At 41.6% G+C, this 19,674-nt stretch overlaps 1 protein-coding gene across 3 annotated transcripts in view; it reads right to left on the reverse strand.

Moving 5' to 3' along the window:
• Positions 1-19,674, reverse strand: part of golga4 (golgin A4) — a 220,065-nt gene that overhangs the window by 114,826 nt on the left and 85,565 nt on the right. For 2 of the 3 annotated variants that reach the window (XM_038809827.1, XM_038809825.1), the window contains 2 exons: positions 7,289-7,436; positions 1,709-1,729 (listed from right to left, as the gene is read on the reverse strand). In XM_038809827.1, the coding sequence (XP_038665755.1) occupies positions 1,709-1,729; positions 7,289-7,436 (169 nt within the window). The remainder of the gene's footprint in view (positions 1-1,708; positions 1,730-7,288; positions 7,437-19,674) is intronic. The other variant, XM_038809826.1, reaches the window with a different exon arrangement.

The raw sequence follows: 19,674 nt of genomic DNA on the forward strand, positions 1-19,674 counted from the left end.
CTTTTGTTGTACTTATTAATAGGTTAGGATATAATAATAAAGTATGAAATCTACCTGCAACTGTATTAAACAAATCTCAATATTCAGCTGCATAACAAAGTTTATTTAAACTCCCAAATTACCCAATTTTATCAGGGCCTGCACTCAGCTAACTCATGCTATTATTTCTACTTGGGCAGCATGGGACATGGAAAGATGCCACCTTGCTTATTGCACATACACATCATATTTATCCACCACTGCGAGTCTGCTGTGTGGAATCAGATTGGAACCACTTAGTTGGTATTCAGCGGCTTCAGCATTTGATTCTGAGGTGCTGTGTTTTCTCAGCCTGTTAAGACTACCAGGCAGAATATTACTCCAGTGAGGCATCAATACATGAATTCCACCAGCTTAATTAAGAGACTTAGCAACAGAGAATTGGTGGTTTCTTTCATTCAGACAAGCATCTGCCACAAGTCAAATTTTAACGCCATTATTCGAAGCATTTTGCAAATTTAAGGTCACCCATGGTTCAGCTAGTTAAGGTAATGGAGTAGCTGGGCCACAGTGATCAAGGTTTATCCCCAATCTGAAGCAAAATACATGATCTCAGCCAGCTAGCAGCACAGGTGCAGCAATTTACTTCAACATAGGCTTGGTTTTGGAAAGGATGGGAAGAGGCATAAAGTTAAACAGAAGTCAGGCAATATTCTCATCTCTCATCACAGGCTTGGTCATCAGGTGAGGATAAAATTGGGCTGGGACTGTGATACTGCACAGATGAAAAACCTGCCAACACTCATAGATCAAAAGGTCACTTAAGCAAGAATTCAATAGTAGAATACCAATAATACCAGAAAATTGGCAACGGTTAATCAGAAAAATAAACAAGAACTAAATAAGTCAAATGCAGAATTTGGGTGCCTTGCCACAGCCACCAACGTTGGTGTGAACAGCATCTAAAGTTTTATATCCAAATTCATATTGATTTTGAATTCTGCTTAGTACGAGTGTACGTGCCATTATAAAACATTAAACTTCAATTCTTCTTACCGTGGTTTAATTTACATAGGACATTAGCTTCTGCTGTGTAAGCAATGAATCTCAAGCACTTAAATACCACTGCAGACACTGAGTGAGTTCCATTACCAAGGGTCCTATTATGTTATAAATTTTGGTCTCGCACCTGACTGTCAAAATGTTCACATAGAAAATTACATCTATTCACTGTGAAAAAGTGAAGTGGTGAAATACCCAGTTGTTTCCACAAGAGGCTGCTGTAGAATGGGACATAAATTAATTCTCAAGTATTTCATTCAAAATTATTGCACAGGACAAGTGCTGATTGAAAATGACTTGACTGCAGAAAACATGCTCAATCATGCAGAGATGTGCAATTCTTCACATTTGCATCTACAAAAAATAAAACCATCCTTTTTATTTTAGTATCTTCATAAAAAACACCAAACTAATTTAAATACATGGACCAATGCAACAAATTTATGAAAGGTGCTGGAAATAGGCACACAAATTGGAAAAATATAACCTGACGAATAATTCTACCTTTTTTTTAAGTATGTGTTTTGCATGAAAGAAGCAACTGATTTTTGTCATGAATTAGCAGAGGATCGTGAACATAAAGGATTAAAACTATTGCCTGAGAAGCATAGGTTTACTTGTTCAGCAAGTGCAAGCACTATGGAGTGTAAGAAAGAAGAGCCCTTACCCCAGTCCTGTTCATACAAGGCTTGGGAAAGGCACCATGATTCACTTATTGGCATGCGTGGATGTACAGAAATAAAATGCCGTGTAAGATTTCTGCACAGTGAACCTTAAAACTAAAAAGTGAAAATCTAACAGTGCCTTTCATTTAACAGTAACCTATTAAAATCTGTTTTATCAAACAATACTTAATGCTATACTTTGCCATCTTTGTTAAAATAATCCATTTCTAAGAATAAGAACTGATCAACAATGCTATCTCTGCTCATATACTAAAGCAAAACAGAATCACTGCCACATGAAATTTGTACATGATGCATAGTAACACAAATTATGATCAAATTACAATTTAATTGGACATGCCAACTACTAAGGGGCCAAAATGCTATTAACAGATGAATTTTAAAACTATTTTAAAAATGCATCGTTTAAAATTCTGACAACGTAGTGGAGTTCCACCGATGCCAGCATCAAGAGGTCATTCTTTCAGCAAGACCGATTGTTAGCAGGCTATTCAATCACTTGGGAAAGGAAGCTCTGGCAAGTCTGATTCTGGCCTCACCCAATATCCACACATGCATCTTTTTCAACAGCTTCATTGCATGGTGATCAGTGGTGGGACGTCTTAGCAGTTTATCTCCTCCATAATCTAGGCACAATGAAGCCAATGGTGGTGTTCCAACAGCTCACTTGCAAAGAAAAATATTCCAATTTTAATTACCTATGCTTCAGTAATTTGAAAAGAAAGAAATTGTACGCAACAGAGGTGTTCAGGGTACAAAACATGGAAGATCTAATATAAAACATAGTGAATCATTGCTACTGAATATTTTTGCATGGATCTTGCAGTCAGAAGCCAAAATACAGCATCCACCGCCATTCATTTCACTTGTAGCTGACCACAGATTTTTCATGGGCTTTTAAAAAAAGTATTTCATAGGGCGCGAATGTCGCTGACAAGACCAGCATTTGTTGCCCATCCTTAATTGCTCGAGAAAGTGGACGTAAGCCGCCTTCCTCAATCACTGCAGTCCATCTGCTGTACAGGGGCTGGTTTAGCACAATGGGCTAAACAGCTAGCTTATAATGCAGAACAGGGCCAGCAGCGCGGGTTCAATTCCCGTACCGGCCTCCCCGAACAGGCACCGGAATGTGGCAACTAGGGGCTTTTCACAGTATCATTGAGGCCTACTTGTGACAATAAGCAATTATTATTATGAGAACTTTATGGGAAATAAATTTTATCGCATCAATGACATTGCCACAACGTGAAAGGATTTATAAAAGCCCATGAAATTGCTATGAATGCTGTAACTGTTGTCACAAGTAGGCCCACATTAACACTGCGATGAAGCTACTGTGAAAAGCCCCGATTCGCCACATTCTGGCACTTGTTCGGATACACAGAAGGAGAATTCAGAATGTCCAAATTACCGAACAGCACGTCCTTCGGGACTTGTGGGAGGAAACCGGAGCACCCGGAAGAAACCCACACAGACACAGGGAGAATGTGCAGACTCCGCACAGAGTGACCCAAGCCGGGAATCGAACCTGGAACCCTGGTGCTGTGAAGCAACAGTGCTACCCACTCTGCTACCGTTAAGGAGTGGGTTCCTAGTTTTTGATCCAGCGACAGTGAGGGATAAGTACTTTTGTTCCAAATAAGGATAGTGTGGGGTTTGTCTTCCTATGTTGTTATTGTTCTTGTCTTTCGAGGTGCCAGAAATTAAAATTTAGAAAGTGCTATCAAAGGCGTTTTGGCAAGTTGTTGCATTGCATCTTGTAATGCTGCACATTGCTGCGACTATGCGTCAGTGGCGGAGGCAGTGAAAGTTTAAGGTGGTGGATGGAGTACCGGTTAAGTGGGCTACTTAATTCTTTTTTTTTTAATTGCAATTAAGGGGCAATTTCCAATTTCTAAAATTTCCCATTTAGCGTGGCCAATCCAGCTACCCTGTGAAAACTCAACACTGACAGTTACTCGGGGCTGGGATTGAACCCGGGTCCTTGGCGCCATGAGGCAGCAGTGCTACTGCGCCACTGTGCTGCCCCTTTGGGCCACTTAATTCTGGGTGGCACTACGTTGAAGTGTTATTGGAGGTCATTCAGGCAAGCACAGAGCATTCTCCTGATTTGACATTTCTGCATGGTGGACAGGTTTAGGAGTCAGGTGAGTTAATCATTGCAGCCTCTGACTTCTCTTGGAGACACAGCATTTCTACAACTAGCCCAGTTACATTTCTGGTCAACAGCAACCCCCAGAATTTTGATGGTGGGTGTTTCAGTGGAGATAAATGCCATTCAATGTCCAAGATAGATAGTTAGATGCTCTTTTGTAGAAAATGGTCATTGCCTGGCAGCTTTTTTAATATTAGTTCTTGGAATGTGGGCATCGCTGGCTGGGCCAGCATTTGTTACCCATCCCTAATTTCCCTTGAACCGAGTGGCTTGCCTGACCATTTCAGTGGGGGGCAGTTAAGAGTCAACCCCATCATTGTGTGGGTCTGGAGTCACATGTCGGCCAGACTAGGTAAGGGCAGCAGAGTTTCTTCCCTGAAGGACAGGAGTGAAACAGATGGGTTTTAAAGACAATTGGCAATGGTTTTGTGGTCATCGTTAAGACTTTCATTGACTTCAAATTTCATCATTTGCCACAGTGGGATTTGAACCGGGTCTCTGTATTACTAGTCCAGTGACAATACCACTACACCACCGCCTTCCCTATTTGGCAAGTTATTTACCAATCATCAGCCCAAAACTAAATGTTGTCAGGTCTTGTGGCATATGAACATGTATTGCTTCATTATCTGAGTAGTTGTAAATGATACTGAACACTGCATTTGTCAGCGAACATCATCCCCACTACTGAGGAATGGTCATTGATGAAGCAGCCGAAGATCGTTGGGCTTAAGGCACTTCGCTGAGGGAGTCCGGGAATGTTCTAGGGTTGAGGTGATTGACCTCCAACAACCACAGCCAGCTTCCTTTTCACTGGATAAGAATCCAACCAGTGGAGAGCTTCCAGCATTGATGGTCATTGACCTCAATTTCTTTCAGGTTGTTTGTGCCGCACTTGGTCAAATGCTGCCTCGATGTCAAGGGCAGTCACTCAGCTCACCTCTTGAATTGAGCTCTTTCGTCCAAGTTTAGCCCAAGGCTGTAACGGGGTCAGGAGCTGCTTGGCCCTGATGAAACTCAAACCGGGCAACAGCGAGCAACGAATTGTTACGCAAGTACCACTTGATAGCGCTATCAATGACACATTCCATTATTTTTGCTGATGATCAAGGGTACTCATCTGAGGGAGGGTAGTAGTTGGTAATCTGCAGGAGGTACCCTAGCTTGTAATGCTCTGAGACTTAATGGGGTCCAGAGTCAATGTTGAGAACTCCAATAGCCACTCCCTTCTGACTGTATACCACTGAGCCATCATCTCTGATAAGTCTGTCCTGCAGGTGGAACAGTACATACCCGGGGATGATGATTAAGATGCCTGGGACATTGCCCGCAAAGTTGGAATTTATGCGTATGACGAAGCCAGGCTGTTGCTTCCCAAGTCTGTGGGGCAGTTCTCCCAATTTTGGCACATGTCCCAAGATGTCATTATGGTTGAATTTTCAATGTTGACTGGGCCTTAGCCATTTACCGGTGACTAAGTCCATGCTGGGTGGTCTGTCCGGTTTTATTCTTTTTCGACTTTTCTGTACTGGTTTTCTGAAACTGAGGAGCTTGCTAGGCCATTTCAGAAGGGAGTTCAAAGTCAACCACAATTCCATGGATCTGGAGTCACGTTTAGGACAGACCTGTAAGGAGACAGATTTCCTTCCCTAAAGGATATTGGTGAAGCAGATGGATTTTATGACAATCCGATAGTTTCATGGTTACCATAACGGAGACTAACTTTTAATTCCAGATTTATTAATTAATTTTAAAGCAGAGAATTTGCCTGGGCCTCTGGATTACTAGTCTAGCAACATTACCACGATACACCAACATCCCCTTTTGTGCAACAATTTACCATCTTCGAAGTCTGAAACCTTCATGGGTATCTGGGACGTGTGTGAACAAAGCAAGCAAAGGCACCGTCTCTTCAACTGAAACCTCTAAGTCTCAACTAGGGATTGTAAACTGGAATATTTAATATAGCTTAAATTAATATACAGAAGGCAGAATCAAGAAAGGAAACAATGGGAATAAACAAAAAATAAGAGACAAAAGAAAAGGTTCAAAACATATTTTTTCATTTCTTTATGAATTTCCAACAATAATTACAGCGTGAAAGAATGAGATACGGCATTTGGAAAAGTACATTTTTGGTGCGAGAGTTAGTATTAAAGCTAATTATGCCATCAGAAATTCACCTACGCTTGAATTGACAAGGCCTAACTTCACGCCTGCCATGTGTTTCAATGCTAAATTGCTCAGATATAGCAGTGCAGTGAAGATTCTGGAAGATCAAGGCAAATCAGATAGGATTTCTGCATTTAACTGTGCAAATGCAAACATTGGACGTTACTGTCCAAGTAATTATTCTAACTGAGAACGCTGATAGCCTCGTCATTAGCTTGAGTGCAAAACCAAGGGCATTGTGTAATGTAAACTGGAGTCATACAAACTCAAAATGAAGCTTAATTTTATCCCATTTGGAATAAATAAGATGCACAAAGAAATAACAGTTGGGCAAAAAATGTACTTTTGTTACTTTAGCCGACCATCTCATCACTTATTGCAGAACAGCCCCATAAGCGGATTGTAAATTGTTCTGCCATTAAATATATGGTAAAACTGGTCAAATTAAATAAATACATGTAGCATCAGATTCTCAGTGATAATGCTCATTGATAAAACAGTGGTTCACCTCATTCAAACAAAATGAATCTGACCCAGGGGAGGTGTATATTGGCTATAAAGCAAGTGACTATTTATCTCACTATCACTATCTTGACAAATAAAAAGTTAAAAAGCTTATTGAAGTTTGAATTGTTCAAAATTAGGCAACTTAAACTTCCATGATAACCAAGATATTCAGTCCACATCCAGTGCAGTTCTCACTAACAAACTGAAAGCATCAGAAAAATGCCAAAGGAATGAGCAGCAATAAAGCAAAGCTAGTGAATATTGACAGACAGCACCTGCAAGCATTATAAGTTTTGATCATGTTAATTTTCAAATGCCTATTCTAGCAGACTTTCAAAAGTAGGTTGAAGAAACACCATATGGTGTGTTCTTTTGACCTACTACCAAACATTTGTGTATCTTCCAAAGTTAGATATCAGAAAAGTTAAAACATGCAATAAAAAACTGGGTGCACAAGTATCAACTGAGAGAAGCTGGTGGAAATAAACTAACAATTTGAGTTCAGACAGATTTCACAAATGCTCAACTGCTAGTTAATGTCTGAAGTTAATTTGTTGATTAAAATATTTTACTGAACCAGACTTGCTATCTTTTCCTCCACAATCAAGTCTGGATTTACTTAGTCATTTTACTGAATTTGACTGAGCTTAGACACCCATTTAAGGAATCCTTTTTGAAAAGAAACAAATAAAATATTTCAAAATTATACACAGCAGGAACTGCTTACCAGCTTTGTCAGACTTCTCTTTCTGTTCAAGCAGCTCTTCACGTTGTCCACTGAACTGCTGAAATCTTGCACGAAGTTGAGAGATTTCCTCTTCTTTCATTTCCAATGTTTCATGCATTTGCCGTTTTGTCTCTGCGATCACCATACCCTGTAATTTATCAATCCTTTATGTTTTTCTTAGAAGTCAACAGCACAGAAAACAGGCCATTCAGTCAAATTGATCTATGTTGGTGTTTACCTGCCTCATATGCCTCCTCCTGGTCCAATTACTTCATCCCACCTTGTTCATGACAAGCAGCTTATTAGAACTTAGAACCTGTCTCTTTCAATGTTTCATTTTATCCCTCAACGCTATTGCCTTCTTTTGAAAGTTTGTTGCAAATTGAGGGAATTAATGGGGAAATCATGTTGGAAGAACTTCATAATAATTTAATAATTATTGTTGTTGGCCCTGGAAAACTAAGTTTATATTTATGGAATGTCAAATTTCTTTATGACAATAAAATGTCTGCATTTCTTTCAAGAAAATACAAATTTTGCAGTCATTTTAGTTTAGATTTTATCGAAACTCAATCATAAGCATTTATTATGCTACCTGAAATGTTAAATTAAAAGTGAAGGTTTCCTTTACTTTAATGGATACACAAATGGATGCACAAATACAAAAAAAGCAAGTGCAGGATCTAATGCAGATTAGGGTAAGAGTACAGTTTTTAACATGCCAACGGTTACGAAGGAGAGTGATAGGAGGCTGGTCAGGAAAACACCATGATAGTTGAAGCTGCAGGTAACAAGATTGGTGTTCTGACAGCAGATTGCCTAAGGCAACGGTGGAGATGAGCAATATTACAAAGTTGTAAATGAGGAACCTAAAGGTCTTCGAGAGGGTATGGAGGTTAAAAGCCCAGGTCAAGGTCAAACAGATTGCTGAAAGGGTTCAGACAGTGGCCAGGAAAGGGAACAGAATCAGTGACAAAGACATAGACCCTGTTGGATGGGCATGGTGGTAGCTTTATTTTTGCCCAAATATTTTGTTGGAACAAATTGCAGACTGCTCACAGATTTTGGGCAAGCAGCGTGAGAACACAGAAGTCTTGGAGGAATTCAAAAAGGCAATGAAGAGATACTGATGGGTGCCACCTCTATCCATATGGCAGCTAATCTCATATCTGGGGATTATCACTAAGGGCATCTTGTAAATGAGGAGGAAAGAGTCACAAGAATATAAGGGTCTGCAGAGATGATGATGCAGGTATGGGAAGCAAAGTCATTGCTTCCACAGGATTCAGCAGCTGATGACAAGCCTCAAGTCCTCCATTTTCTGTTTCTAAGTGACACTTGTGAGGTTGAATTGAAACATGGAAACATGGGGAAAAGAGATGGGGTCCTCAAACGTATCACACTGTTCAGTGAGATCATGGCTGATTATTGACCTAATTCCAGCAACCTGCTTTTGCCACTATCTATCTATAGCTTTGGTTAACAAGTATCCATCAAACTCAGATTTAAAATTAACAATTGATCGACCAGTGATTGCCATTTGTGTCAGAGAATTCCAAACTCCTACCATCTTTTTTGTGTAGAAATGTTCCCTAATTCCACTCCTGAACCATCTGCTTCTAATTTTTACACAGCGTCCCGAGCCTGGATTCCTCAAACAGCAGAAATAGTTTCTCTTTATCGATCCTATCAGCTCCTCTTATCTTGAAAACTTTGATCAAATCATTCCTATCTTTCTAAATTCCAGGGAATACAACCACAGTTTTAGCAAACTCTCCTTGTAACTTAACCCTTGGCAGACCATTTATTATTCTGGTAAATACACCTTACACTCCCTCCAAGGTCCACTTAATGTTCCTAAGGTTTGATTTTCAGAATTGTTTGCTCTAGGTGTGCTCTAACAAGCATTTTGTTTAGCTGTAGCATCATGACTTTACCTCGTTATATTGCAGTCTTCTAGATATAATGGTCAGCATTACATTAGCCTTTTTGATTATTTTCTGTACTTATTCATGACCTTGGCCTTGTCATTATGAACAGACCTGAACTTCGAAAATCTCTTTGGACTCCGTTTCCAGCATTTCACCATTTAGAAAATATTATGTTCTATCCTTTTAGGTCAAAGTGGATGAGCTAACATTACCCAACACAGAGGTTCATTTGACACGGTTTTCCACATTTACTTAACCTATCAATATCTCTCTGTAATTTTGCATTTCCATCTGGAATGCTCAGTCATTTAGATATGTAGCTACATATTTCATCATTAACGGGTCTCAGAAATTAGGTAGGTTAAGTGGATTAAGTGAAAGTGGGGGAACATTTCACATGATAATGGTATTATCAGGTTTATGTCAGCTGCAGAAAAAGACAAGGTGCAGTTTGTAGTAAAAGTAATTACTTGGGAGAGTACAGATGTGGGGAGTACAGATTTGACACAAGTACACTGGAATCAAAGCATGTTAGGTAAAACGTTAAAGAGGAGGTGGTTTGGGTACAGTTGAGGTACATTCCTACAAACAGGAACGGAAGAACACAATCCCCCTGGATGAAATAGATTGTAAGATGAAGCAGAAAAAGGGTGCATATAAGAGATGTGAGGGAGAATACAAGTGAAATTCAGGTTGAATGTACATAGTTCAACAGGAAAGAGGACAAAAGAAATAAAGGGAGCAAGGAAGGTGTATGACAAGAACATAAAAGTAAATCTAAAAGTCTTTTCTAAATGTATAAACAGTAAATGGGTTGGAACCAAGAGAGTCAGAGGCCACGGTTAATGCACTAAACGGGGGTGCAAGTGGTTAGCACTGCTGCATCATGGCAGCGAGGTCCCAGTTACGATCCTGGCGCTGGGTCACTGTCCATATGGAGTTTGCACATTCTCCCCACGTTTGCGTGGGTTTTGCCCCCACAACCCAAAGATGTGCAGGGAGGTGGATTGGCCACGCTAAATTGCCCCTTAATTGGAAAAAATTAATTGGGCACTTTAAATTTATTTTTTAAAAACGTTAATGCACTAAACGAGTAAATTGCATTTCTTTTAATCAAGAAATAAGATGCTACCAAAGTCATAGTTCAAAAGGAAGGGGTTGAGACACAAAATCAGCTAACAATTGCTAAACTGGACATATTAGGAAAGCTGCCTGCACTTAAAAGCTAATAAATCACAAGGAAAGCAGTTGCATCTCAGGATACTGTGGAAAGAAGGGTAGAAATTAAAGGCATTGGCCATAATCTACTAATCCTCTTTAGATAAAGGGATGGTGCAAGAGGACTAGAGAATTGCAAATGTTGAACCTTTGTTCAAAAACGGGTGTAAGGATAAGCCTGATTTATACAGGTTAGTCAGTTTAAACTCAGTGTGGGAAAGCTTTTCGAAACGCTCATGAGATGAAACTGACACTTGGAGGAACATGATTTAATTATCAAAAATCAACATGGATTTAAGGGAAAATTGTGCTTCATAACTTAATGAGCTTCTGGGTGAGTAAGAGAGGTGGATGATGTGGTATACAAACATGTCCTTCCTTAGGTGAGACGTCCAAAACTGCACACAGCACTGCAGGTATGGTCTCACCAATGCCCTGCAGAATTGTCGTAAGACGTATTTACTTATACTTCAATCCCTTTGTAACAAAAGCTACAATGTAATTTGCTTTCCTAATTTGTTTCTGTGCGTGTATATAACCTTGTGTTTGAATGAGTTGTGCCAAGTGGATTAAATATTAGTTGCAGAGTATTTAGGGGACAGTGATGACTACATCATAAAGCTTAGGTTAGCCGTGGAAAGGGACAAGGAACAATCCAGAGCAGGGACACTTAACTGGAGGAAAGCCAAATTTGATGGGTTGAGAATGAGTTGGAATCAAATGTTGGCAGAAAAGACAGTGGCTAAACAATGGCCACCTTCAAAGATAAAATATTGCAAGCAACTTCAAGATATATTCCTTTGAAGGGGATAGGTAGGACAAAAAAATCCAGAATAACCTGGATGACGAGAAAGGTGGAGGTGAAGGTAAAAAGGAAGAAGTGAAAGTAAGACAGGTGTCAGGGAGAAAATACAATGGAGAATCAGACTGAATATAGAAAGACCAGAGGGGAAGTAAAAAGTCTAATAAGAAAAGTAAGAGGGCATGAACAGAGAGTGGCAGGGAACATATAAGGGTCTTCTATAAGCATATAAATAATAAGAGTGCTAAAAGGAAGAGTAGGTTGAATTAGGGGCAGGGAAAAGAGCATAGGTATTAAGCGAGTGCTTTGCATCTGTCTTTACAAAGAAGGTGCAACCCAAGTTGAGGTCCTTAGTGACCAAAAAGGTTCGGAGGGGTTATTGGGTTACTGGGATAGGGTGGCAGTGAGGGCTTAAGCGGGTCGGTGCAGACTCGATGGGCCGAATGGCCTCCTCTGCACTATTTTTAAAAAAAGGTGAAAGAGATGGTAATTGTTACACCAGAACAATTTACAATTAAGAGAGAAAATGTTGAAAAAGCTATTGGGGTAGCATGGTGGTTAGCATAAATGCTTCACAGCTCCAGGGTCCCAGGTTCGATTCCCGGCTGGGTCACTGTCTGTGTGGAGTCTGCACGTCCTCCCCCTGTGTGCGTGGGTTTCCTCCGGGTGCTCCGGTTTCCTCCCACAGTCCAAAGATGTGCGGGTTAGGTGGATTGGCCATGCTAAATTGCCCGTAGTGTCCTAATAAAAGTAAGGTTAAGGGGGGGTTGTTGAGTTACGGGTATAGGGTGGATACGTGGGTTTGAGTAGGGTGATCATGGCTCGGCACAACATTGAGGGCCGAAGGGCCTGTTCTGTGCTGTACTGTTCTATGTTCTATGTTCTATCTTTACTTGAAATGGACGAGGTAGCAGGACCGGATGAGGTGCATCCAACGGTACTGAGGGAAGTGAGAATGGAAATTGCAGAGGCACTACTGATAATCTCAAGGTGTTCCTTAGACACAGAGGTGCTGCCAAAGGACTGGAGAATACAAAATGCTACGCCACTGTTTAAAAAGGGGTATAAGGATAAAGCTGGAAACAACAGACAGACCAGTCAGTTTGACTTCAGATGTTTGGAAACATCTGGAAACTGGAGTTCCGAACAAAATAAATAGCGACTTAGACAAGTGCAGGACGATTAAAGAAAGCCAGCATGGACTCATTACAGAAAAATCATGTTTAACTAATTTGCAGGAGTTTTTTGAGGAGGCAGAGAAAGTTTATACGGGCAATGCAGTGTATCTGGTGTGGTGACTCAAATTGGTGTATAACAGCTGGCTTGTAATGCAGAACAATGCCAGCAGCGCAGGTTCAATTCCCGTACCGGCCTCCCCGAACAGGCGTCGGAATGTGGCAATTAGGGGCTTTTCACAGTAACTTCACTGAAGCCTACTTGTGACAATAAGCGATTTTTATTATATGGATTTTCAAAAGGAAATACAGTGCCACACAACAGACTTGAGCAAAATTCCACCTCATGGAATGTAATGGAAGTAGACACTTGGCTAAGAAATTGATTGAGTAAAACAAAACACAAAGTGGTGATAAATGGCTGTTTTTCCAATTGGAGGAAAGTTTTTTAATGGAGTTTCCCAGTGTTGGGACCCTTGTTCTTCCTGACATATATGAACGACATCGACTGTGGTGTTCAGAGCATGATTTCAAAATTTGTAGATGATACGAAGATTGGGAATGTTGTCAACAGTCTTGAACTTCAAAAGAACACAAACATGTTGGTGGATTGGGAGACAATTGGCTGATAAAGTTCAAAGCAGAGAAATATGAGGGCATTCAGGTTCACGTTAGCTGCAAGAATATGGAGAGACAGTGTAAAATAAAGGGAGAAGCTCTAATGGACGTGCAGGAACAAAGGAACTTGGTGTGTATGTACGTAAGTCATTGAAGGTAGCAAGGCATGTTGAGAGAGAGAGTGCAGTTAACAAAGCAGATATTATCTTTAGCTTTATTAATAGGGACATTACATAAATCAAAAGATGATGTGGAACTTGTAAAAGACACAAGTGAGGCCTTATCTGCAGTACAGCGTTTAGCTCTGGGTGCCATACTTGAGGAAAGATGTGAAGGCATTGAAGAGAGAGCAGAAGATTCACAAGAATTATTCTGAGGATAAAGAACTGTAGCTATAAAGATAGATTTAAGAGGTTGGAATAGTTTTCCTTGGAGAAAAGATAGCTGAAAGGAGATTTGATAAAGATATTTAAGGTTCTATGGGACCTTGACACTGACAAAAATCGAGGTCTGCGCACTTCGCTGATTTGGGCGCTGTGCTCTGGTCCCTCCCCAGCAGCAAAAACTAGGCTTGTGGCCCGTGCCAGCGGGGACATGCAAAACCTGTATTTGCACAGGCATGAAGGGAGTGGGTGACCACCAGGCAGAGCAAGAGAGCTACGCATGCAGTTCAGGAATCTCCTGTGGCCATTCCCCTGCAAAACAGATATACTGCTTTGGATATTATTGAGGGGAATGACGTATCAGGGGAAAGCAACAGCCAAATTCGTTGCACCACGGTTAGTTCTGCTGCAGAGGGGAGGAGTAAAAAGTATGGGAATGCAATAGTTGAGAAGTCGGACCTCAGAGTTAGTGATTTCAGGATTACCACCAGTGCCATATGCCAGTGTTCTTCAAAGTCGGGGGCGCGACCCGCGGGTCGGTCGCGGGCGTGTGTCGGAGCCGTCCTTCACGGCGCTCCCGATCACACAAATCCCCACGCAGCAGCCAGCTTTTAATAACGCCGGCTGCAAGCGGCCATTAAAATGGCCGGGAACATGTAAAACAAATTCGGCCGCATTGTGCATGCTCGCACGATCATCGACGCGCATGCGCAAAACTATGCGCATGCTCTCCGATGATTGGGCGCGCATGCGCGGTGCGGCCGCTATTTTTTTTAAGTCGCAGCTTTTTGTTTTACAAGTTCAGGGTTTTTAAATTCATTTTATTCATTTATTTTATTCATTTTTATTTTATTTATTTTATTCATTTTTATTTTATTTCATTTATTTTATTTCATTTATTTTATTCATTTTTTTTTTACAAGTTCGGGGGGGGAGGAGGTTATTTGATAACATTTTACAGGAAAAAATGCAGAACTTTGGACAGGTGGAGACTCCATACTTTCCGACACCGGAAGGCTTCACCTTCATCCAACCGGTTCCATTGGAGGAGCGTGTACGAGGACCAAAGGGACCCAAAGCCATTTCCTCCATTTTTATCAGCAGCAAACAAGGTAAGAGAAAATGGCGGGTCGCTCAGGTCGGCCGGCGTGGGTTGCGAAGGTCGGCCGCGTTGGGTCTCGAAGGTCGGACGTGTTGGGTCTCCAAGGTCGGCCGCATTGGGTCTCCAAGGTCGGCCGCTTTGGGTCTCCAAGGTCGGCCGCTTTGGGTCTCCAAGGTCGGCCGTATTGGGTCCCGAAGGTTCGCCGGTTGGTAAAAATGGGTCCCCGGAAAAAAAGTTTGAAGAACATTGCCATATTCTAGTCAGAGGAGAAATAGCAGGAGATATCAGATGAATACGTGGCTGAAGATATGATGCGAGGGGTAGGGTGTCAGATTCCTGGGGCATTGGGACTGGTTCTGGGGATGGTGGGACCAGTACAAACTGGACGGGTCACACCTGGGCAGCGCCGGGACTGATATCCTAGGTGGGAGGTATTTGCTCGAGTGACTGGGGAGGTTTTAAACTAAAAGGGCAGGGAGGTGGAACCTATGCAAGAAAACTACGATGATGAGACGTGAATTGGCTAGGATCGATTGGGGAACGTTACTAGAAGGGATTAGTGGATTGGCAATGGCAAACATTCAAGGAGCACATGAGGGAACTGCAATAATTGTTCATTCCTGTCTGGCACAGAAGTAAAATGGGCAAGTGGCTTACAAGGGAAATTGGATATAGTATTCGATCCAAGGAAGAGACATACAAATTGGCAAGAAAACAACAAGCCAGAGGACTGGGAGCAGTTTAGAATTCCGCAAAGAAGGGCGATGGGATTGATAAGAAGGGAGAAATAGAGGACGAGAGTAAGCTTGCAAGGAACATAAAAGCTGACTGTAAAAGTTTCTATAGGTATGTGAAAAGAATAAGATTGGTGAAGACAAATGCCTTGTGAGTCAGCTCTTCCTTTTCCTTTCCTCATAAATGTCTTGATGGGCGGCACAGTGGTTAGCACTGTTACTTCACAGCGCGAGGGGCCCGGGTTCGATTCCCAGCTTGGGTCACTGTACAGACTCTGCTCGCTCTCCCCATTTCTGTGTGGATTTTTTCCGGGTGCTCTGGTTTCCTCCCACAAGTCCTGAAAGACGTGCTTGTTATGTGAATTGGACATTCTGAATTTTCCCTCCGTGTGCCCGAAAAGGCGCCGGAGTGTGGCTATGAGGGGATTTTCACAGTGACTTCATTGTAAATGTTAATGTAAGCCTACTTGTGACACTAATAAAGATTATCATCTTTTGTTGAATTCTAAAATCCTACAATCTTCCTGTTAGCCGTAGTTTGACCACTCTTTCTGTGGGGCTTTTGTGCCTTAAAGGAATAGATATTTGTTGCAAATTGCCCAGAAATCATTTAAATGCTAGCAAGTGCCTGTCCACTGTCATATATTTAAATGTAGCTTCCCCCAAACTACCTGAGCAACTTTCCCCTGACACCCAAGTAGTTTGCCTTGTTTGAAGGCCTGACTTTCATTAAGACCATAAGACATAGGAGCAAAATTAGGCCACTCGGCTCATAGAGTCTGCTCCATCATTCAGTCATGGCTGATATTTTCCCACCCCCGTTCTCCTGCCTTCTCCCATAACCTCTGATCCTCTTATTAATCAGGAAGCTATTTATCTCTGTCATAAAGACACTCAGTGACTTGGCCTCCACAGCCTTCTGCAGCAAAGAATTCCACAGATTCACCACCCTCTTGCTGAAGAAATTCTTCCTCATCTGTGTTTTGAAGGATCGTCCCTTCAGTCGGAGATTGTGTCCTCTTCTAGTTTTTCTTACAATCCTCTGCTTCTAGTTTATCCTGGTGGAAACATTCTTTCTAGGTCCACTCCATCCAGGGTTCGCAGTATCCTTTAAGTTTCAATAAGATACCCCCCTCATCCTTCGAAATCAACTAAAATTCAAAAATAAGACGGTCACTCTTCCCCAGCAGCACCTTTACTACAAGGTTATTAAGCTTTTCTTCTTATTGTTCTGCATGCAATATAATGCAGTCTGTTCTCTTGTAGGTTCCTCATCATCCTGATCTAGAAAACTGCTTTGTAAACATTACATGAACTCATTCTCCATATTAATACTGCAAATTTTGTTTGGGCCAATTATGCGAGAGTCTTACCTTTATTGCCTGTGCCTCTAATTTTCTGATTTCTGCTCAGCCATACAATATAACTACTATTCGTGGCCCATAAACAGCACCTGGCAATGTTTTCTGCCTCTTGCTGTTTCTTAGCACCACGCAAACCAATTCAACCTATTGATTTCCCAAACTAATATCATCTCTCCTAAACCAGTCTTTATTATCAGGGCTACCATGCCTCCTTTTCCATTTGGCCTTACAGTTCTGGAAGTCAAGTATCATGGAACATATTGTTCCTGACCTTGGTACTTTTGTCTAATGGCTATTCGATAAATCTATTAATTTCTCTCTGTGTTGTCAATTCATCTAATTTGTTGCAACTGTTTCATGCAGATATTGTAGCTTTGACTTTGAACTTTTCCCAGTTTTCCCCCCCCCATTGTCTTTTCCTGACCCATTTTGCTTATTTATACCCAAAGTGCTTCGCTGCTCTAGAGCCTTGATATTCCATTTGGTGCTTTTTTGAATTTACACTTTCCTGAATTCTCCCCACAACACTCGCAACCCACAACTAAACCTTTTAGTTTAAAGTCCTCTCTAATTCCCTAGTAATTCAATTAGCAAGTACTTTCTACCTGTTCATCAAAATCAAGGGCTAAGGCCCTTCTGACATTACATCCTGGATCCTCATATCTGCCTGACTCGCATTTACACCCTGGTCACTGTTCAACTCTACAAATTGATTGCATTAGAGGTAAGAGTGCCATCAACTGAACCAAGTTGAGATGGTATACAAGCTGCTCGGAAAAACCTGTCCTGATGCCATAATAAAACAAGAATAGGGCAGCACGGTAGCACAGAGGTTAGCACAGTTGCTTCACGGCTCCTAGGTCCCAGGTTTGATTCCTGGCTTGGGTCACTGTCTGTGCAGAGTCTCCACATTCTCCCAGTGTCTGCGTGGGTTTCCACCGGGTGCTCCGGTTTCCTCCCACAGTCCAAAGATGTGCAGGTTAGGTGGACTGGCCATGATAAGTTGCCCTTAGTGTCCAAAAAAAAGGTTAGGCGGGGTTACTGGCTTACGGGTGTGGGCTTAAGTGGGGTGCTATTTCCAAGGGCCGGTGCAGACTCGATGAGACGAATGGCCTCGATCGGCACTGTAAATTCTATGATGATGAAGAAAACAGTACTTTCCTTCGGAATTAAATGAACAATGTTAAGAAAGGCTGGCATGGTGGTGGTGATTAGCAATGCTGTGTCATGGCGCTCAGGAGTCAGGTTCAATCCCAGCCCCGGGTCGCTGTCTGCGTGGTCTCAACCCACAACCCAAAAGATGTGCAGGTTAGGTGGATTGGCTGCGCTAAATTGACCCTCAATTGAAAAAAATAATTGGGTACTCTAAAAAAAAATTTTTTTTACATTTTTTTTAAAGGTTATTAACAGCTGTCATGGGAGTGTCCCTTTAAGAAATGTGTGTTTATCAAATGGCTTCAGTGATGTCATTGCATGGGTGGAGCTGGGCTGTGGCTCTGGCTCTTACTGTCATTTTGAGCTGGGAGCTGGATGTGGCTCCGAGTTTTACTTTCGGTTTATACTGTTGGAAGCTGGATTCAGACAAAGAAGGCTTCTCCTCTCTCTCTCTCTGCATGTTAAAAGATGTCCAGATTACTTGATAATTTAAAGTGATAACTGTTTTCTGTAAAGAATTCAAACCTACTGTTTTGGTAAAAAGGGTTGTTCTGGTTTTATTGGATTTTGTTATCAAGTTGAAACAGCAGAAAGGGAAGTTATTTAGGGTTTTATATATATATATATTAGAGAGGGAGAGAACTGTAGCTGTGTGGGGTATTATGTTTGTAGTTGATAAAAAGGCTTCCTGTGTGTGCTTATAAAAATGTTAACTGAATTTGTAGAATAAACATTGTTTTTGATTAAAAGTGCTGAAGGCCTCTGTTGAATAACATCTGAAATGTAAGCTCTTGTGCTCCTCGTAACCAAAATCTATAAGCAGTTGTGGGCCAGATGAACTCCATGATATACTTTGGTGTTCTCTAAACCCTGGCCCATAACACACCCAAGATATGGAAGAGATTTTGACCATCCATTTATGCAGTTATGCTGGAAACGCAGATTACTCGTACAGATTGTAAACCAGTCAAATATATAGTTCTTGACTCAAGATGGTTTCAAATCACCCACATGATGTGCAATATTTTATAAATTCAGAAAATTAGTGAGTCTTCCATGTGGAATTTTGAAAAGAGCCCAGAGTCTTTTCACAAAGATCACACTGGAAACGTGACTCTAAATGTAATTTTTAAAACTGAAGTAATAAGCTTTATGTGCTGCAGTGTGAATTGGGCATCAAGATGAAAAGGAATTCACAAAATTGGTAAGCCTAATAAAAAAAGGCATTTTAGAAATAATCTTGAAAGTGAATTCAATCGTCATAGAATTTACAGAGCAGGAGGCCATTCGGCCCCATTGAGTCTGCACCGGCTCTTGGAAAGAGCACCCTACCCAAGCCCACAACCCCACCCTAGCCCCATAACCCAGTAACCCCACCCAACACGAAGGGCAATTTTGGACACTCAGGGCAATTTAGCATGGCCAATCCATCTAAACAACACATCTTTGGACTGTGTGAGGAAACCGGAGCACCCGGAGGAAACCCACGCACACACGGGGAGAACATGCAGACTCTGCACAGACAGCGACCCAAGCCGGGAATCGAACCTAGGATCCTGGAGCTGTGAAGCAATCGTGCTAACCACAATGCTACTGTAGCCACCTGGCGTGGCCACATCCCGATTCCAAAATGGACATTCGCAAAGAGTACAGGGAAAATTGGACAGTACTAGGAAAACAAGCAGGTGCAAGGTTGCCTGTGGATTGGAACTTGCCGATCCCAGACAGAACTGATACTACAAGCCATTAGCATAGTAATGAGCTATCTCCGGCGACAAAAGAGAAACATTTAAGCAATCGGTACCAGGCCAGACTCCCCGGCGCCAGTGGAGACTAAAACAAAGGCAGGCCAACAATTACCTAGGGCCCGCCCAGCGATCGAGAAACGACCCCTTTATTGGAGA

The sequence above is a fragment of the Scyliorhinus canicula genome, chromosome 10 (assembly GCF_902713615.1).
Source record: "Scyliorhinus canicula chromosome 10, sScyCan1.1, whole genome shotgun sequence".
In the NCBI taxonomy this organism is placed as follows: domain Eukaryota; kingdom Metazoa; phylum Chordata; class Chondrichthyes; order Carcharhiniformes; family Scyliorhinidae; genus Scyliorhinus; species Scyliorhinus canicula.